Below are 21596 nucleotides of genomic sequence, written 5' to 3'. Positions count from 1 at the left end.
TTAACCTGTGTCAGTTGCTGTCTTTCAGCGTAGGTCTTTCCTCACCTGCCTGGTGGTCCTTGGCTCCTTATTTGTATGAAAAAGCTGATTGAAAGGAGTACATTGAGGGCAAGCTGTGCTGCAGCATGATGGTCAGGGATCTACCTTTCTTGGGGTAGGGGGGTCCCCAACTATGATTATCTTTAGGCTTTCTCTTGATGAGCATCGCCAGAGAGGAATCTTTCCATCTCTTCCTGCCGTGGCCTATAAGCTTGGCTGTCAGATCTCATAGCTGGGAGCTGGGGGTGGGAGATACGTCTCGGGCCCATCAGTCTGCATGTAGAATATTTCTTAATCTCCTTTTTCCTTAGCAGTTACAAGTTTAAAAAAACACGAAAATAAAACAGCACTCATGAGTTTAGCTCTTGAATCTCTCTCCATGGTCTCAGAATTGAGCCTTTTCAGAGAATAAACTTGGCCTCCAGGATGAGGAAGGGGAGGGGATGCTCCAGGCTTAAGAAATTCTGGGATGGGGGTCTCACTTTTCCTTCAGTAGTTTTCAACCAGCCACACTACTGGATGTCACCCGTGCCCCTGCCTTCCGATGGGCCTGCTGTCACCGAGGGGCTGGCCTGGGCTGAGCCCTCATCACTCCCCCTCCCCCCACCCCCACCCAACACTAACCTTTCTGCTCTGCCTGCTCCACTGCTCCTTGGCAATCTGTTTCTTACCTTCAGAGGCTTGGTTTCTGGCCAGTGGCTCTTTCTACTTTCCCCACTGGTCTCTCTCTAATCTTTTTGCTACAACTTTAATGGTGTTTTGAGAGGGAGTGGAGGCAAACATGTATCATCTGCTCTGCTTAATGCAGAGTATGCACAAATTCTCTAATGAGTGATTGTGGGGGACAATAAAACCTATGGCTATAAATTTGTCTTGTTTTACAGCACTTGAGGTTCAGCTGTTTGTGAAAAGCAATTTAAATACAAGGATCATGCAGGAGAACAGTTGTTTATATTCACTTAATATTTCCTCTAGTAAAAGTTAGGGAAGATCAGAGACAAGTAGGATGCATAAACTATTTGCTGCCTCTGCAGCCAGCGTCCATGGATGTTGATGACTGGGTGGTGGAAGTTCCCAGTGCCTGGGCTTTTTCTAGAATTGCATGTTTAATCCAGATTTCATAGTTGTATAAGTGCTCAATGGTGATTCAGTGTGTGGGCTTCAAAACTGCGTAGACCCGGGTATGAATTCCTTCCTGCTTTGTCATGTGTGGGCCAAGTTCAGATAAGAACAACTTATTTGAACCTCAGTTTCCTGACCTGAAAATGAGAGAAATTGTACTTTTCTCCCAGAGTTATTAGGAATGAGTGAATTAACGTATGTGCATGCTTTGCCTTGTGTGACCACTGAATATATGTTTTACTTACTTTGGTATATTCTAGGTCTCCTTTGGTATGTGACATTACTGTGATTTACTGTGCCTGAGAACCAAGTGGGCCTGGTCTTTGTGCGTGGCTTTTCCCCTTGTAGCAAGAGGTTCGTTTGCTCACCTTTAGGGTCTGGGACATAGTAAGGCCTCAGTTAGGGGACATGAGGAGGGAGGGGTACAGTTTTGTTTTGTTTTGTTTTGTCGCCCGGGCTGGAGTGCAGTGGTGCGATATCACCTCACTGCAACCTCTGTCTCCCGGGTTCAAGCGATTCTCATACCTCAGCCTCCCAAGTAGCTGGGACTACAGGCACATGCCACCATACCCAGCTAATTTTTTTTTTTTTTAGGTAAAGATGGGGTTTCACTATGTTACCCAGGCTGGTCTGGAACTCGCAAGGCAGTCCACCCGCCTCAGCCTCCCAAAGTGCTGGGATTACAGGCGTGAGCCACTGTGCCAGGCCTGGGTACAGTATTTGAACCTAGGTCTGCCCAACTCATGAGTCCCTGCGTTGAGCACCCTGGCTCCTCGGGGTTGAGTCTATGAGTTAGGGGTTGGATCTGAATAGAACCGTTCTAAGACAGTGAAACAGGCAGGCACGTGGTTGCTTTCTGAAGGCTCTGGGTGACACTGGGTTCCAGGATCCAGACATTTACAATAACCATCATACATTAATGAAATAGCCCACATTTTAAGAAAGTTCTTACTATTAGAGAATATTTTTGAAGACTCTATTGGGTAGGTAGATTGGAGCCTGGAAATAGATCTCTTTAGATTTGCTGTTACTGTACCCTGAAGAGTTAAGGGGAGCAGAAATATAGGCACTTCTTGAACAGTGGCCATGCCTGCTCATTGGGCAAATTATCAGGCAATAATAACAAAGAGCTTTACCTCCCCAGGTCCTTCAAATGGACGAGGGCAGATGAAGGGAAAAGATGTCAGCAGTTCATTTTACCTTAGGGAGTATGTGGCAAACCAAAAGTGTATATGGTTCTTGTCTTTGCGTTCTTGTCTTTGTTCTGGTTCCTTTTTTTTTTTCTTTTTTCTTTGAGACAGGGTCTTGCTCTGTCACCTTGGCTGGAGTGCAGTGGTACAGTCACGGCTTACTGCAGCCTCCAACTCCTGGGCTCACGAGACCCTCCTACCTCAGCCTCCTGAGTAGCTGGGACTACAGGCAAACGCCACCATGCCCAGCTAATTGATTCCGTTTGTATCTGTCCTATTCAGGCCCTTCTTTCTAGTTTATGTCTCTTACACAGCAAATAGTTTAGCTCCACCCCCAAACTCCCACAAATCTTTTCCCTACGCATATTTATATGTGGATATATGTGTGTGTGTGTGTGTGTGTGTGTGTGTGTGTTGTAGATAAAGTCTGGATACTGTTGAATAGCCTACATCCCACACTTAGATTGCAATTATATGTTCCCTTCCCCCTGTAACCATTCCATTTTAATCTTTGTAAAAGTTCCCTTTATGACAGGGTTAAATTATGAAGACCGCCATGTGATTAAATACTACATGAATCATTTAAAAACGATGGTTCCTAAAGTTTGAAATACCATTCTTATTTATAAAGTATTATTAGCTTATTTGATAACAGTCTAGTTTAAGATGTAGTACACCCATGTAGCTGGCTAGGAATTGGATTATTTTTATAGTAGTATAAATGATTTTGCGGTATGCCTTTAGATGGCAGTATCTCTCACCATAAACCATCTTTTGAACAGAATTTCTTAGATGCAGAAGGCGTTTGAGACAGAAGGATGGTCTATCTGTATCACCCCATCATGACGCAGTGATGGAACTGGGCGCCTGGGACTGTCAGGGCTATGGCCCAGGGCTAAGAAGAGGGGAGAGTTGTAGATTCTTGCCTGCATATCTTCCACTACCCCTTCTCTTACTGATGTAAAATGTTTCTTATTTCTGTGGTCTTGCTAAAAGCCGCTTTAAGGCAACCAAGGAACTCTAGAATCAAGGGAGTGATTTTGGACCAAAATGTAACAGAATAGGCAGTATTTTCTTTTTTTTGAGACAGGGTTTCACCCTGTTGCCCAGGCTAGAATGCAGTGGTGTGATCTTGGCTCACTGCAACCTTTACCTCCTGGGCTCAAGTGATCCTCCCACCTCAGCCTCCTGAGTAGCTTAGACTTCAGGCACACATCACTGCGCCCAGCTTTGTTTATTTTTATTTATTTATTTTTTGAGACGGAGTCTTGCTCTGTTGCCTAGGCTGGAGTACAGTGGCGTGATCTCGGCTCACTGCAGACTCTGCCTCCCGGGTTCAAGTGATTCTCCTGCCTCAGCCTCCCAAGTAGCTGGGATTACAGGCGCCCACCACTGTGCCCGGCTAATTTTTGTATTTTTTTTAGTAGAGACGGGGTTTCACCATCTTGGCCAGGCTGGTCTTGAACTCCTGACCTCACGATCCACCCGCCTCGGCCTCCCAAAGTGCTGGGATTACAGGCATGAGCCACCGTGCCCGGCCTCTTTGTTTATTTTTTTTATAGAGACAAGGTCTTCACTGTGTTGCCCGGGCTTGTCTCAAACTCCTGGGCTCAAGTGATCCTTCTGCGTTGGCCTAAGTGCAAGAGTTACAGGTGTGAGCCACTGCACCTAGCCTTTTAATTTTTTTTTAAGCAGTTTTGTTTAGGTATAATTCACATCCATACAGTTCACCCATTTAAAGCATACAATTGACTAATTTTAAATATATTCATAGAGTCGTACAACCATCCCTACAACCTAATTTTAGAACATTTGCTCACTCTAGAAAGAAGTCACATATCCTTTACCATTACCCCACAGGCCTGCATAGCCTGCATAACCCCCAGCCCCTGGCAACCATTTATACTTTCTGAAAGATTTGGCTATTCTGGGCATGACATATGAATAGAATCATGCAGATCCTTTGTGACCAGCTTCTTTCACTTAGCAGAATGTTTTAAAGCTTCATCCATGTTGTAGCATGAATCAATACTTCATTCCTTTCTACTGCCCAATAATATTCCGTTGTGTGGGCAAAGAACATTTTGTTGTCTTCATTTGATGTACCTTTAGCTAGTACAAATGACGTTACTATGAGTATTCGTGTACAGGTTTTTGTGTGAACATATATTCCCATAGGAGTAGAACTGCAGGGCCATGTAGTAACTCTGCACTTAACCTTTTGAATGACTGCCAAACTGTTTTCCAAAACGGCTGCATCATTGTATGTGAGGGTTCTTACGAAGAATTCCGGATTTTCTGATGATAAGTAGGGGCTGTGGGAACAGGAGGTGGGAGATAAGCCTGTTGGTCTCTCCTATGTCTGACCCGCTGGCTGGCTGCTGTGCCCCGCACAGTTACTGTGCGTCACCAGCCAGATAAGATGCCTGCGTTCTTGTGGCTGGTGCGCGGACCGTGTTGCTGTTACAGGCCGGCTGTTTGTAATCCTTGCCTCCTGACTTTAGAGATACCAAACAACCAAATCGTCTTTGTCCCATCCTTGTCCCAGTTAGAGGAAAATCATAAAACCCTTCATCACAAAGCAGTCCAGGTTTGAACATGTCAAAATCACCCACTTGATCAGCAAAGACAGCTGTAGCGACTTCACAGCAAGAGAGCAGCTTTTGTTTTTGTTAGGGTTTACATTTTCAAATCTGAGCTTACTCTTTTCTTCTTTGGCAGGCCAGACTGGACGTTCCCTCGTCTGTACTGAAATTGTGTGTGTGTGTGTGTGTGTGCGCGTGTGTGTGTGTGTGTGTGTGTTTAAGGGAGGGGAGGGGACTGGCTCTTCCTCTAGGCATATTTGGGTCCTGGTAAGGACACACACTGTACATTCCAAGGCTTTGTTTGCATCTGGAAAAAATTAGCCACACTCAGATCTTTCCCACTACAGGTCCCGTCAGGAAGCCCAAGTATGTGGAAAGCCCCAGAGTGCCTGGAGATGCAGTTATAATGCCATTCAGAGAAGTACCCAAGCCAACAGAGCCTGATGAGCATGGTAAGAATGTTTTCAGTGATTTCCTTCCCCCTCTACCAAAGATTTTATACAGTGACACTTCATTTCTGAATGAAACTTGAGTGTCCTTGCAGTACTGCTTTGCTGAGAATGTATTTGGGAGGTATTTTCCCCTCCAGCAGTTACAGAGATCTGTTTGGCTAACGCAAATTCTTGGAAATTGTATACCTGGCATAGAAATAGTTAAGTGGGTGAATATGCATTATTTAAGGATTGAGTCCTATTTCCTCTGAATTTTGACCTACCAGGTCTTGGAAGATAGGAAGCGTCACCCAGTAGATTGCTTCCAAGATTTTGTTTTGTTTTTAATACTCTACTGCTTGAGAAAATTCAACAACAGGCTTTGGCTGAAAAAGCTGAAACTTTAACTGGACAAAGCATGTAATTGCTAGCTTTAAAAAAAAGCATTTGGTGTCTTTTGGAGGCTGCTTTTTTAACATCTGAAGTTTTTCTTTAGGGGATGTTGAAGTAGGAGCCAAAAAAAAAAAAACAAATTGATGGAAATATTTTTAAAGGCATTTTATATGTATATATATTTTATACCTGGAAATATGTGTGACATTACAAATTTGTAGCATTTAACAGATGTATTCATAGTTGTTTATTTTAAAAAATCAATTCAGGAATTTTCCTGTTTGTTCCTTTCTGGGGAGTCCCCAACTCACATCTCTCTTGCCTTTAATTTGGGTGTTTTGAATTTCCACTCTGTTTTTCTGCAGAAACATGGGACTAGGAATCTTGTTGTATGTGAAGGGGCTTGCTTTATCCTCAGTGTGGACACAAGTTTATGTAGCAATGCTGAAAGAGAACTTGGGAAAGAGAACTCAACCATATTTTTACTTTGGCATATCTGGCACCTTCCTCTGCCTAATTGTGGGTGGTAGGAGATACAGACCGTTTATGTTCTAACCCCTGTGTGTGCCTATTGTGTTGCTGGTGCTGTATGGCAGGGAGTGGGTAATAAGTAGGACGTGGGAAGACAATATACTGGAGTGGTGGTAAAAATACAGCTAAAAATGAGCTGTGAGGAAGGATCAGCAAACGCTGAAAACTGGGAAGGGAAGGGGAGTTTGGGACATGGGGAAAAGATGGGGCCAGGCACTGGGCACTCTGGGCAGGCAAGAGGTGCTATTGCAGGTGTCTTGGCATGAGAAATGCCACCCTCTTTCTTTCTGTCCAGGCACTCATTGTGTGGTTGAGGGAAGAGGATTTGAGCTGAGGATTTGTGCACACTGAATGTTGCTGGTGAGGGTGGAGATTCCACTGTGGTGTCTGGTTAGGATAGCCAACTGCTGGTACGTGAGGCCTCTCTTGATTGTGCATTCACGCGGGCAGGCAGTCTGTTCTCTCTCTCCTCGATGTCCTGAAAGGAAAGTAAAATCTATCTCTCTGTAGCGGGTATCAGTCATCAAATGTCTAAGCTGTCTGCCTGGCTCAGATTAAGCCTGCTACCTACCTCTTCCCTTCTTCCCCACCCACCAAAGCCTTTGTAGCCCTGGTCAATTATGCCCTTGGCATTTTGGCTGGCCTAGGCTCTATTATGTAACCTCTTCCTCCCTGACTGGGAGTATCATTGAGGTTCTGTACAGGGATTGGGACCTCCTCCTCCTGGTGTGGGAGTGGGGATAGAAAATTTGGATTTTTATTAGGCAATGAAAGGTTATAAATAGTTCCCATTGTTAACTTTTCTCCCTTGCTCAAAGCAGAATTGGCCACCTTTCTTGGCGAAAGGAAGTGTTCTTATGCTTGGCTGTGGGCTGAGCTAAATTTCAAATGCAGCAATTGGTCTTGCTGGAGTGGCCTGAAGTTTGCATGTGTGCTCACTCCTGAGACCTGAGCTTTCTGATTTGGCATCTTTAGTCTCCATGGGGACCAAAATTATGAGATCCATGGGCTACAAATACAGGACCAGACATTTCGGTTTCGCCTGAAATTAAGAAGCAGGGTATGTTTTCATTTTTGTTAAGTGTCTTGGGAGCAGGTGTAGTTCACGTCTGTGGGTGCATGGTCTTGCCTGAAGATAGCCATGTTGGTGGATGCCGCAGCAGGGTGAGCTTTCTCTTGGTTGATGAGGAGATTTGGCTGCCTAACAAAGTCGAACAGGACAATTAGTATAGAATGGTGTGTTTTGTAATCCCCATGGAGTCCCTTAAATTTCAATGGGGTTAATTAAGTCTGCCATATCAAAGTGTAAATTTTATCCAGATCACTGAACCCAAAGGAAACGATAGAGCCAACTAAAACTAATTGAGTTTGAGTGTTAACCTGGGTGTGTACAGATACATGATGGGCAAACCCTCATTTTTAGGGTTTCATATCAGCATCATCACTTAAGTTTTACTTTAAAATGCGGTCTTCTGTTATCTATATTTCCTTTAGACAGTCTTGTTTAAGTTTCTAAGGCAGTTTTCTGGGTGCTGTCAATAATAGCATGCCAGTATTCACCAGACTAACAGACTCCACTGAAAACAGCTCCTTGTGAAGTGCTTTTGAAATTTCCCATGGACTCGTGAAATATCAAGTTATTCCTAAATGCTTGAAATACTTTCCTGCCTCACTTTTGCTTTGGTCATGGAGCTCCATCAACTCTTGATTCTTAGCTCTCTGTTTGGATTTTAAATCAAAGGAAAACAAACCAAAGAACATTTTGAATTTGCTTATTTATAAGTAATTGCATTTATGTGTGATGCATGTTTTAGCCTTTTGGGAAGTGTGGGTTCAATGATATAAGAAGATGAATATTTTTTTCGTAAGCAAATAACTTGTTTCTTAAAGTTTGCAAGCTGGGCACTGTAGCTCACACCTGTCTGTAATTCCAGTGATTCAGGGGGCCGAGGCGGGAGGATTGCTTGAGACTGGGAGTTTGAGAACAGCCTGAGCAGCATAGTGAGACTTTGTCTCTTTAAAAAAGGAAGAAAGGAAGGAAAGGAAGGAGTTTGCACTCATCTGGAAACATCTTTAGGAAAACACATTCTATCTTAGTGTGTGTAAATATATTTGAAACACAGCATTTTCTACTCTAGGAAAAACGGATGACTTAATAAAATCATCAAACAAAATACAAAGCCCATTTTCCTGTCAAATAGTCCTAATAAGCTGTGTGTCAGATAGAATAAGTTCTTAATGAGTAGGCTTCCTATTGCTAAATCAACATATTGTTTAGGGGAAAACTCATTTACCCACAAAACAATATCTGCCTTAAGGGAAAAAACCTTCAGATAAATTAGAGATGATTATTATAACAGGATCCATGCTTTATTTCTTTGATTTAGGGGCAACCATAGTTTATTTAGGTTTGCATTAATATATTTCTAGCTACTTGGGCAAGTTTTGAGGAGGGGTGAGAAAGTTTTTAGTCTCATAAGTCATTGCTTTGTGAAGATCAATCTCAAAATATGATGAAACTTTTTTTAAATGATATCTTCATGTCAGTCAGTGACGAAACTTTTTTCCTGGCAGTCTGACTAGCAAATAAAGCTAACACATATGAAAGAGCAGAATAGTTCAATGTGAAACTATCTTCTGGGAGGAGAGGGTCTTTAGTTATATGCTTAAGTAAATATTTTGACACCTTAGGTTTTTTATTACCATTTTAGATGGTCAAACAGATACAGAGGATTAAAGTAGTATAAAGCATAAAGGGGCTGGGTGTGGTGGCTTGTGCTTATAATCCCAGCACTTTGGGAGGCCAAGGCAGGAGGACTGCTTGAGCCTAGGAGTTTGATACCAGCCTGGACAGTGTAGTAAGGCCTCATATCAACAAAAAGTCAAAAAATTAGCCAGATATAGCGGTGCGCCTCTCTGGTCCCAGCTACTCAGGATGCTGAGGTGGGAGGATTCTTAAGCCAGGGAGGTAGAAGCTGCGGTGAGCCATGATCACATCATTACACTGCAGCCTGGGAGACAGAGTGAGACCCTGTCTCACAAAAAAAAAAAAAAAAAAAAAAAGAAAGAAGAAAAAGAATATAACTGAAGAAAATGCATAGTCATGTTTTATTTCTTAAAACCCTTTCTTTCCCAAGAGGTAACCTCGATCCTGCTTTAATTTTTAGCTTCTTAGAATGGCAATGCAACATTCAACCAATGGTTGAATGAGGTTTTATTTGATGGAAGTACAGAAAAGGGGCATACCTGGTATGTGTGCATAGAAGAGAGACTCTTGGAAGTAGAGTATCCATTCATTCTGCATTTCCTTGAATAAGTATTAAATTTCTATGCTGTGAAAAACCACTATGCTAAATGCTATTTGAGATGGGTTATCAAGCATGGGTCCTGTCTTTATGGAGCCTTAGAGTCTGGCAGGGGATTAGAGACCTGTATACAGAGTGACTGTAATAAAGGAGGAAGTAATGACTAATCCAAGCTGTGTGATGAACTAGGAGTTCAGCAGATGGAGAGTCTCTTTTTTTTTTTTTTTTTTTGAGATGGAGCTTCACTCTTGTTGCCCATACTGGAGTGCAGTGGCACAGTCTCAGCTCACTGCAACGTCCATCTCCTGGGTTCAAGCAATTCTTTTGCCTCAGCCTCCCGAGTAGCTAGGATTACAGGCACCCGCCGCCACACCCAGCTAATTTTTGTATTTTTAGTAGAGACAGGGTTTTGCCATGTTAACCAGACTGGTCTCAAACTCCTGACCTCAGGTGATCCACCCACCTTGGTCTCCCAAAGTGCCAGGATTACAGGTGTGAACCACTAGGCTTGGCCAGCAGATGGAGATTCTGAGCATGGAAAGACTTAATTGGAGCTATGCCTTAAGATGTACCTGTTGTCTTAGTTCAGGCTGCTGTAACAAAAATACCATAAACTGAATGGTTTATAAACAACAGTAATTTATTTCTTAGATTTGTACAGGATGGAAAGTCCAAGATCAAGCTACTCTGCAGATTTGGGGTCTGGCAAAGGCCTATTTGCTGGTTCATAGACAGCCATCTTTTTGCTGTAACCCCATGTAGTGGAAGGGACAAACAAGCTCCCTCATTTATAAGGACACTAATCCCATTCATGAGACACAGACATTCAGACTATAGTACGTGGCAACACAGTAGGCTGGAGTGGGACTGGAAAGAGACTAGGGTTAAGAATGATTAAAAAATTGTTTTAATAGTTAAGTGAGAGGATAAAGTCTCAAATTAGATCAGTTTCAGTGAAGAAGAGGTGGTGAATGGAAGATTCTTGAGGAATTGCAAGGACCTGGGAACTGGAAAAGACAGAGACAACAACTCCACGCCTTTGAGACCACATTAAGGGACACTGGAGGAGTGGGGACTGTGTTTTGGTTTGAGTTCAGTTTCAGGCATGTAGACTTCGAAGTGCTGGTGGAACATCTTGGCAAGTGTCCAGCCACCAGTTGGAAAATCATACTGGGTCTCAAGAAAGAGCTCAGGATATAAACTGGTCAGCCAGTTGCTTGGAAGTAATGCTATGAGACTAGGCAAGTTACAGTAGGGAAACAGGTCATTGACAAAAGAGGGCTGAGAAACTGGTATTTCATTTGTGAGCTGAGACTAAGATGCAAGGAGCACCAGCAAGAGGGACAGGAAAAGGCCACACAAGAGCACAGTATTCTGGTAATCATGGATTTTTCCCTCTGTGTGTCTCTTACAACAATTGCCACTTTCTACCTTGCAGGACAGAGTGCTTGCAAGGCCGTAGATCTCCAGGAAAATCAAAAGAAAAGGTATATTACAAAAAAGGAAAAAGAAAAATTAATGTGCTTAACAGGGCTGTTTCAGGAGACTTGTGAAGGTCTGTGAGTTGAAGTTATAGTATGTGATAAGGAAGTGGAATTGGTGAGAACAGACAGCCCTCTTACCCCCAAGAAATTAAACAGATAAAGATGGGAGATCAGTTACTAGGATGAGAGATATGCGCAGCTGTGGTTTTTATTTAACACAGTTGTAGACTTAATTCAGAGGTTCTGATAGTGTAGGCTATGGACTTCTAGGTGTCCCCAAGACACTTTCAGGGGTCTGTGATGTCAAAGCTCTTTTTATAATAATACAAAACCCTTTTGTAATAATATGGAGAAGGTATTTACATTTCCCTTTGTTGACATTTGCACTGATGCTGCAAAGGCAATTGTCAGTAAAACTTCTGATACCTTAGTATATGTCAAGGCACTGGCTACACTAGTAGTCCTGGTGTTCTTCACTGCTACGTGCTGGCATCACAAATAATAATTCACTGAAGAATGTCCTTGACGAAGCACTAAAAATAATGTTATTAAATCTTGACCCTTGGAGACCCATCTTTTTAATATTCTGTGTGATGAAGTGAGAAGTCTGCGTAAAGCCCTTCTGCATGCTCTGAAGTCTGATGGTTGTCTCGAGGCAGAGCACTTGTATGATTGAATTGTAAGCTGAACTCGCTACTTTTAAAATGGAATATTGTTTTTATTTGAAAGAATGACTGACAAACCATGGTTATTCTGAAGGTAGGTATTTGGCACACCTTTTCTTCAAAAGAAATGAAATTAGCCTGGCACTTCAATTAAAAAAAAAAAAAAAAAAAAGGCCAGGCGTGGTGGCTCACACCTGTAATCCTAGCACTTTGGGAGGCCAAGGCGGGCGGATTGCCTGAGGTCAGGAGTTCGAGACCAGCCTGGCCAACATGGTGAAACCCTGTCTCTACTAAAAATGCAAAACTAACTGGGCGTGGTGGTGGGCGCCTGCAATCTCAGCTACTCAGGAGGCTGAGGCAGGAGAATTGCTTGAACCCAGGAGTCGGAGGTTGCTGTGAGCCAAGATTGCACCACTGCACTCCAGCCTGGGCCACAGAGCGAGACTCTGTCTCAAAAGAAAAAAAACAACCCACTAACCCTGACAGGATTAGTTGCCAATGATAAAACTTGACATTTCAAATGAAAATTAGGTTTTTTGGGAAATTTTACACCAGTCACATTGAGCTTGATGGTTTCCCAAGACATTTCAATTGAGATCTCTGGTAATGTGATGTTTTGATATTATGTGATAACATTTGTCAACATTTGCAAAATCTGCAAAACCATTATTTTCCAAATGACCCAATGCATAATGTTACACAGTCTTGCATGGGTAAAAGATCCATTTAAAGTATAAAACAGACCATTGGATCTTACTGTAACAGTAAAAATTCATTGATGCAGATTGAGTCAACAGTGGAACTTAGCTTTAAGAAATTGCTGTTTCCAGCACTTGGGGAGGCTGAGGCAGGAGGATTGCTTGAGCCCCAGGAGTTCATAACCAGCCTGAGCAACATAGCGAGACCTCTTCTCCAAAAAAAAAAAAAAAGAGGGGGGGAATTGCTGATTGTCAAGTTTTGGCTAGATGTCAGAGAAGAATATCTATAATTGACTAAAAAGACTCCTCTCTTTCCCAATTACGTATCTGTCTGAGGCTGCAGTTCTTCACGTGCTTGAACCAAAAGAACTGATCCTCACAGATTGAATGCAGAAGTTATGGAAATCCAGCTGTCCTCTATTTAATTGGACATTAAAGTTTGTAAAATTGTAAAAACATTGCCATTCTTCTTAACTCATCTTTAAAATCAAAAATACAGCTTTTTACCTATGTACCCGTAAGTTAAAAATTAGTTTTTTAATTAAAATATTGTTACATGAAGTTTTATAACCTTAAAATGAACTAATATACAGTTTAAAAATTCTTAGTTTTAATACCTAGTGTGATAAATATCAATAGACATAATCCTCATAAGCCTGCAGTCCTCCGTTTTTAAGAGTGAATTCTGAGACCAAAAAGCTTAAGAACCTACTGTACTGACTCTAGAGGAAGGAAAAGAGGGAGAAAATAAAAATAAAGATGAGAAAATTGATCCAAACTCTGATAGTCCTCTAGACTTAAGAGGATGAAGACTTTGAGTTGAGTGATGGATGACTGAAGAAGAAGAGGCTAATTCAGCAGGCATTTTGAACAGAGAAATAGCAAGTTTGGTGATAATTTCAGTATGGGGTGGATGACATGAAAATTTTCAAGGTAACCTGCATGGTAACTATGTTTTGGTATTACAGACCAGAAACAACAAATTATTGACAGAAACAGAGCAGGTCCATGGATGAATATTCCTTTTTATTTTTATTTTTTTGAGACAGAGTCTCACTCTGTCACTCAGGCTGGAGTGCAGTGGCACAATCTTGGCTCACTGTGACCTCTGCCTCCTGGGTTCAGGTGATTCTCCTCCCTCAACCTCTGGAGTAGCTGGGATTACAGGCATGTGCTACCATGCCCAGTTAGTTTTTTTGTATTTTCAGTACAGGCAAGGTTTCACCACATCGGCCAGGCTGCTCTCGAACTCCTGATCCACTCGAACACCTGATCACTCAGGTGATCCATCTGCCTCGGCCTCCCAAAGTGCTGGGATTACAGGTGTGAGCCACCGCATCTGGCCAGTGTTCCTTTTTAAATACTGTTTTTGGAAATCTAAGGAGGGAGGGAATGGTAATGGCTAAGAAGGAGCAGACAGAAACAGGGAAAATACTTGTAAGTAGGAGTCATGGAAGGCAAGAGGATAAGCGAGAAGCAGGTCATGGATAGATAGAAGCAGAGGATTAATGTCAAACCAAGGGCCTGTTTCATTTAGCAGACTAGATTCACAGTGCTGTCTTGGACACTTGGTATTAAGTCAACTGTTCAAGGTCACATGGTGATAGGTCACATGATAGTGAACTGACGAATGTGGTCAGCAATACTCAGTGTTCTTTAGAGTCTGAGGAGGACGAGAGTGGAGGAGAGACTCTTCTCTATGGAATGATAATACTTGGTGATCGCTAGGGACCTGAACTCCTCCCCTGGCTTTAAACAAGAGAGAATGATTGGAATGGAAAATGAAAGTAGTAAGGTGCAGGCCAAATTGGGATGGTTTGGTAAGCAGAAAAAGGAGGGGGTTTGTTGTCACGGAATAGTGAGTTTACAAAAACCTACTTGAGGCAGAAAAATTATGAACAGAAAGTTATGTAAGACATACATACAAGCACATTTGAAAGTAGATATGAACTTGTGAAACCAGAAAATAATCGCAAGGAAGTGTGGGCTCTTGGTGTTAAAGTTGGTAGAGATAATGACCAATTCTATAGCATCTTGTGGTTTATAAGCTGTTTCTCACACACATTGGTTTTGAGCCTCACAACCTGTAGGAAGTGGGTATGGCCACTTCCCTCACTAAGAAAGTGCAGTTGAGAGAGGTTCAGTACCCAAAAGGGTCTGGACAGTGGTTAGCACTGAGAACACCCTGGCTTCTCAGACAGTGGCGGAAGATGAGAAGATGATTGTAGAGGATACTGATGGTTTAAAGTTATGATGGCAGTCGGGGAGCTGGTCAGTTTGTGGACTGCTCCTTAGCATTTGTGCCCCCAAATATGGTCCACAAGGGGGTGAATAGCTGAATAGAGGCAGCCAGAAGTGATTCAAGAACTTCCCTTTACCTTTCTCCATGCAGTCAGCCTTTCACGCTGTGTAATACTGAGGGTTCCATGAATGTGCTGCTGGGGGGAATATCATTCTCCACTTGCCTAATGGATTCCTAGGGCATGCGACGCCAATTATTCGCTCATCTCCAAATATAGCTGTCATACAGTCGTCAGATATTTAAATCTGTGAAATGCAAAGTGAAGTCTTTTCTCCAGCCCTCATCCCACTGGTATTGGGTAATGTACACCCATTATTGATCAGTGATTTAATATTAACTACATGAATGAAAATAGACTTGCTATTTAGAGTGGTCCGTTTGAATTTGACTTGGAGGTGCTTTTGTAGTTACTAGCTTAAAACCATCTGGCTGTTCAGATCTCAGTATTTAGTGAACAGCTATGCAAGTAGACATGTATTTCCATTTCACAGCCTGTCCATGTGAGTTCCTAAGCAACTCATCTCTCCCAAGATGGCTCAGTGACACTTCTCCCAGGGGTCCTTCTGCCAGAGTAAGAAGTTCAGTGAGAGAGGGCTCTGTGCATTAGGGAAGGGAGAGATTCAGACAGCTTCATGTGGATTAAGGAATTCAGACTGAAGGGGACCTTTTAAGGGGACGATCACTGGGTTGACATTTTAGAAGACAGAATAATATGAAAAGACAGGTGGGAAGCCTTTGGAAGAATACAGTTGCAGTGCCTTAATGGATATAAACATGAAGTAAATAATGTCTGTCCATTCATCCCAACCCCGGGTAAGGGTTTAGAACTTGGGTAGCAGCAAAGTCCAGGTTGTACAGTTAAGGAGAACAGTTGATCACGAATTTGGGTGTCCCTTTTCCTTTTTTTTTTGGAGACAGAGTCTTGCTCTGTTGCCAAGGCTGGAGTGCAGTGGCACAATCTCGGCTCACTGCAACCTCTGCTTCCTGGATTCAAGTGATTCTCCTGCCTCAGCCTTCCGAGTAGCAGGGATTACAGGCATCTGCCACTACGCCCAGCTAATTTTTGTATTTTTAGTAGAGATAGGGTTTCACCATGTTGGCCAGGCTGCTGTCAAACTTCTGACCTCAGATGATCCACCCGCCTCGGCCTCCCAAAGTGCTGGGATTACAGGCGTGAGCCACCGCGCCCGGCCTAGGTGTCCTTTTTCAACTCAACCATTAAAGCTGGAATCACCACTGCTCCCCAACTTATCTGAAATGGGTTGGATGGTAAGTTGTTTTTGGATTTAAAAAAAAAAAAAGAAACACTTGAGAACCTGGAGTATCTGTTTGCAGACACAGTATAGAGGCAGCAGCCACTGTGCTGGGGTGTTGTGGTCCCCCTGCTGCACATATGACCTACATAGGATCAGGGTCCTCCTGCCAGTCCCAAGTGAGCCACAGGCGTGGCCTTGTTTGTTGTCGAGGTGAATTCTGTGGAGCCAAGCTCCTGCAGCTGTTCTCTCTGCCTCCATGGCAGCTGCCAAATGGGAGTCGTTTCTGGCTCTCCACACAGTGTTTCAGGTTGAACCAGAAGCTAGACGTTCTGGGGCATAATCACAATCGGGAGCAGTGTGGAGATTGTTTCGAAAGGGAAGCGTGGTGTGGAGTGGAGAAACTGCGGAGATCTGCCCCCTCACCCACTTCTTCCCCTTTCCATCTGCGTCCTGTTCCCTCCCTCCAGCCCAGCTGCCACCTGAGATAAAGTAGCTGCCCTGCCTGGGCCCGGGGCAGAGGCGGAGGGAGGGCGGTGCCATCCTGTTCTGAGGGCCTCACCCCTTGGGTGTGCCTCTGTCTGCTGATCTGGTTTGGTTCCCGCCCTTCTTTCCCAAATGCCCAGCTACCTTGAGAATCAAAATGTGCTTTGAGGTAGGAAGGGACCTCCTGTAGAGCAGCTTTGGCATGTGGTCGACCCGCCCTGGGGTGGCTCCTTTTCCCTGTGTTGGCTTGGGGCCACTGCCCCTTCATGTTTGGCTCACATGGTCCGGAAGCATCAGGGCTCTTTTAACCCAGAGTAGTCAAGCCTTGGTTTCCTTACCCCTGCAGTTTTCCAGAGCAGCTAAAAAACATCCAAGCTGGCAAACCATTCTTCCTACTCCAAACATTAGGAGCTTTTACCAGTAAGCAAGGGGTGGGAAGCTTTTCCTTTCTTGAACATGCTGCCAGCGTAGTTTCCCTTGTAGCTGCCATCCTGGGTGCATGACTTGCAAAACTGATATATGAGTGAAAATAAGACAGATGGCCTTTGCAAAAGCTCTGCTTATTTTGATTTTTTTGGTTCCTTACAAAAGGCGAAGTGAGCATTGATCTTTGTTGGTGCTGTTGTAGCTCAATGGCAACATCACTGTGTTGTTTCCTCATTTTATTTTTCCTAAGACATTTACCCATTATCTGCAGATTTTCACATCTAAGCAAAATAGGTTCATATGAGTCTAGTTACCTAGACAATTAATAAAAAAGAGCAAAATGTTGAGTGACTATGTCATAGGTTACTTATTGTTAAGTTACAACTTTGCAAGCAGCTTGCTTTGTAAATTTTTCATCCCCTGATGGATGCTGATTTTAGAAGGTGAGAGAAGTGTTAGAAGGATGTGAATATTGTTTTATTTATTGGCCATAATGAAGTGCCTTTGGGCTTTTTGGGTACAGGGTTAACCTACAGCTCAACATTTAAATCAAATCCAACCATAAAATTCTCTTCAGTACAAAACAACCAGATGACCAACCTCAGGGAGAACCCAAGAAAAGCTGGGCTTTCCCAGCCTTGCTGTGCAGCATTCTGAGAATATAGCTTGATTTTTCTACATCTTTGCATGGTCAACAGTGGTACTGGGTCCTGTCTCTTGGGACAAGTTTCACTGTGATTTTAAATTTTTGTTTCCACTTGGATTCTTCACAATTGACCGTCAAGTCGAAATCCTGGTTTTGACTTTCACTACTGTGGGATGTGCACAGGAAGTTTTCCACCAAATTTTCCACATCGTTCCCCTGGCTTGTTTAATGCCAGCTTGGATTTCAGTTTTACTCCAACACCTAAATAGCCTGGGTCTCTACCAGCATGCCACTAAGGTTTTACCTCATTTCAGCCTCCTGTGGGCATGGACACCCTCCACTCTGTGAGGGTAACATGAAAGATAGGCCCTTTTCTTACCCAAGCTGATGTCTGAAGTACCCGTTTTCACATGACTCGGAATTAGGAATCGCCGTCAGATTAACACTGGGCTCTTCTGACTCACCCTTTGCACTTGGAGTTTTTGTTTTACTGTTTCCTTAACCTGTCACAGTTCCTTAATTAGAATGTATTGCTAGAGGACAGGCTGCGCTGTCCAACTTTGTGTGCATTTTATAGAAACACACAAAATCACCAGACAAGCAGCTGTAGTGTGAACTCATCCAGATGCGATACTGAAATTCCCCAGAGGGGCATCTTCATTGTTTTCTTTCTTTGTTCCAGAAGCAAAGGCCGATAATGAACCGAGCTGTTCGCCGGCAGCTCAAGAACTGTTGACAAGGCTGGGATTTTTACTGGGAGAAGGGATCCCAAGTGCCACACACATAACCATTGAAGACAAAAATGAAACCATGGTAATGCCCGAGGAAGACACTACATTGCATACCTCTTCAGAGGATGAACGAAGCAATAACCATCTTCTCCCTTTCCTTTAGGAGGGAAGCCATTGTTCAGTTAAATGAGTTCTGGGCTGTTGTGTATTGAAATTTATTTCAACAGTTTGGTTCTGGGTTTTTGCAGTGGGGAGGTGGGGAAAAGGAGAAAGAAGCAGAACATAAGAAAATGTCCACATTAACCTTCTAGTCACCACCCAGAGAATAATGGCTACATGAATTAAAGAGGCTAAAAGAATGCCTTCATAATGCTACTAGTACTTTTATAGCACCATTCTTCTCATCTGGTTGCTTTGGTATATGCTTTCCTGTGCTTTTTTAGCTGTTGAGATTTTGGAGGGTCAGTGGGGTGAGGAAAAGATTTATAGGAGATGAGGCAGAGACAAAATAAGATGAGATCAAATGGTCCATCTATCAGGAAAGCACTTCCCCTCCCAAGGGAGCAGCAGCATGCACCCTGCCACTTCCCAGATGTGATGTGTGCATCTGAATAGCAATGCAGGATGGAGCTTCTACCCTGGTGAAGGTCTCTGTGCTGCAAGGGAGGGTGTCATGCATTGACTGAGACTGCAGCGGTCACCAGTCTCCTTCCCCTGATTGCAGAGCCCATAAATCTTGAGGAATTGAATCAGGTTGCAGTGTTCGTGAAACATTACAAAAACAGAGTTCCCAGGTTTTCCATACAGAGGTCAAATAACCCATTTGTCTTCTGCAGACTTTAAATGAAAGGAAGTCTGCCTGTTTGCCATTTCTGTTGTATCAATGTGCATCCTCACTAAATTATTGCTAAGACTGACCTTTTAATAAAAAGGAAAATCACAAAGGAGGGGAACAGAACAAAGATACTGCTCTCTTAAAATTTGGAAGACCACATGTACATTTATATAGATAAAGTTCCATGAATCCATATCTATACACACATATCTCTTTAGATTTTTTTAAAACTTCCGTTTTCCTGTTCTTAGTTTTATTGTTTTAGCACAAAAACAAAAGCATGTGTCGAAGCATCCTGTGTAAGCCGTGCTAACTCCTCCTTCCATTCATCTTGCAGTGCACAGCTCTGAGTCAAGGCATCAGTCCTTGCTCCACACTAACAAGCAGCACCGCATCTCCTAGCACCGATAGCCCCTGCTCAACCTTGAATAGCTGTGTCAGCAAGACGGCAGCCAACAAAAGTCCCTGTGAGACCATTAGCAGCCCTAGTTCCACCCTGGAAAGCAAGGACAGTGGAATTATAGGTAAGAAGCACGCTGCTCGGTAATGTAATGGCTTGAAGCTCGTCAACCAGAGCATTGACCAGGCACTTCCTCAGAGGGTTTTAGCGTGGTCTGTGAAGGTCAGTCTGCCAGCGCCTGCTCTGTTCTTTGCAGGCGGCACTGACTCCATGTGTAGCTGAGAGAATGGAGCATTGGCTTTTACATTCCTTGATGTTTACTTTATAACAGTCAGCTCATTTGTTAAAAAAAGGAATCCAGATCAGATCTGGCCTGCGAAACAAAAATCTTTGCTCTTCTATATTCAGTTCCATTTGTTGGGCATCAGGTCCCACTGGGGCACACAGCAGAGCAATGAAATTCCTGCATATTAAGACGTCGTCTTATCCCAATCTCAAGGTCACTTATTTTCCTGATGATAGCTCAGGCGTATGTTTTCTAGGGTTTCTTATCATGGGATCTGACTGCGTTTTGAGGCCGGAATTTTCTAAGGATGACCTCCCTGAGCCCCTACACCCGTGTAATAAGTGTGGTTGTCCTGAAGCCTAGGGGTCAGGAGACCTGGGTTCCAGTCCTGACTCTTAGGCCGATTTGCCAGGTGACTTGAGCAATGTTGAATTTACCTTTTTGCATACTTTCTTTCTCTAGAAAATTAAGAAAATTAAGGATTTTGATTAATCCAGTGGTTTTCAGTCCCAAGTTTGTATTAGAATCATCCATGGAATTTAAGAGTCTTTATTTTTATATGCCATCCCAGACAGACTGCATTTATGTTTCCGCAGCTGGGCTCCAGTGTCTGTGTGACTCAGGTCTCCAGCTTGGTGCCTTTCAGGTAACAGATGGGTGGGACCCCTGGAGGGGATTATTCAGGCCTTCCTCTGTTCCAAGATTATATTGCAGTTTCACTCAGAGCTCTTCTGAAAGATTTAACTCCCCTTTTGCTGAGTTATGCATGTGTCTTTGAGGGATAGTTTATGCTTTATTGTGGACTGAATGCCACTTCCATATTACTATGTAATCAAATGGGATGAACAACCTTTGAGCTCCTTATTTTCTTTAGTCACCTGCAGTTTATTTCAAGTGTAATTTGGAAAACCAGGCAGCAGGTTCATCCAGTTTGCACTTTGGAGATTGCCCCAGAAGGTCTGTGAGATTCCTGGGATTGGGTTGTGGGCTCTTTGGTGTAGACCTCACTATAGCTTCTAGAGGGGCCCCTCAGCTTAAGGAAGGCGGCTTCTTGCCATAATTTTCAATTGAATCAGAATCTTTTGTGGATTTTTGTTTTATTTTGCCTTCATTCTTTATTATGATGAAATTCACATAACATAGTATTCACTCATTTGAACCATTGGATGGTTTTTAGTATATTTAAAAAGTTGTGCAACTATCGCCACTATCTGATTTTAGAACATTTTCATTATCCCCAAAAGAAACCCTGTGACCATTAGAAGCCACACTCTATTTCTTACTCCAAGCTCCCCAGTCCTAGTCAACCAGTAATCTATGAATCTTTCTGTCTCTGTAGCTTATTCTGGACATTTCATATAAATGGTGGGCCGAGTTTTGTGTAGCAAATTTATATTCTTTTCACTCAGCTTGAAGGCCTTCCAGTGAGCTTATTCGGCTAATTCCCCATTCTCATCTTACCCTGCTTCCCCAGCTGCTGTTTAGTCTAGTTCAGCTAATTTTTCCCAGCGTTACTTCTGTTCTTATGCCCTATCTCTTCTGAGCTGTCTACCATAGATAGATCTTTGGTATTTATTCTGAGATAACCAGATGACTTTCTTCACAGTATTCTCAGTTCTTCTGAAATTTCATCTCCTGCAGATAATTTATCTTCAAGGATGTGGCCAGTGCGGCATTGTTTTGACAGGCTTTTTCTTTTGAACATCCTGGCCATTGGCATTACATGCCTCTGATTATAACCAAATCTTTTTTTTTTTTCTTTGACAGTTACAAACTTTTCTTGAGACA

The 21596-nt window shown here is 43.0% G+C and overlaps 1 protein-coding gene across 6 annotated transcripts in view; it reads left to right on the top strand.

Moving 5' to 3' along the window:
* Positions 1-21596, top strand: part of TANC1 (tetratricopeptide repeat, ankyrin repeat and coiled-coil containing 1) — a 264732-nt gene that overhangs the window by 161912 nt on the left and 81224 nt on the right. For 3 of the 6 annotated variants that reach the window (XM_032755639.2, XM_032755637.2, XM_032755635.2), the window contains exons 5-7: positions 5284-5388; positions 18239-18369; positions 19460-19646. In XM_032755639.2, coding sequence (XP_032611530.1) covers positions 5284-5388; positions 18239-18369; positions 19460-19646 — 423 coding nt within the window. The remainder of the gene's footprint in view (positions 1-5283; positions 5389-18238; positions 18370-19459; positions 19647-21596) is intronic. The other 3 variants (XM_032755638.2, XM_032755636.2, XM_032755640.2) reach the window with 2 other exon arrangements.

The sequence above is a fragment of the Hylobates moloch genome, unplaced genomic scaffold (assembly GCF_009828535.3).
Source record: "Hylobates moloch isolate HMO894 unplaced genomic scaffold, HMol_V3 SCAFFOLD_1, whole genome shotgun sequence".
Classification (NCBI taxonomy): domain Eukaryota; kingdom Metazoa; phylum Chordata; class Mammalia; order Primates; family Hylobatidae; genus Hylobates; species Hylobates moloch.
This window is presented reverse-complemented; position numbering and strand designations above follow the sequence as displayed.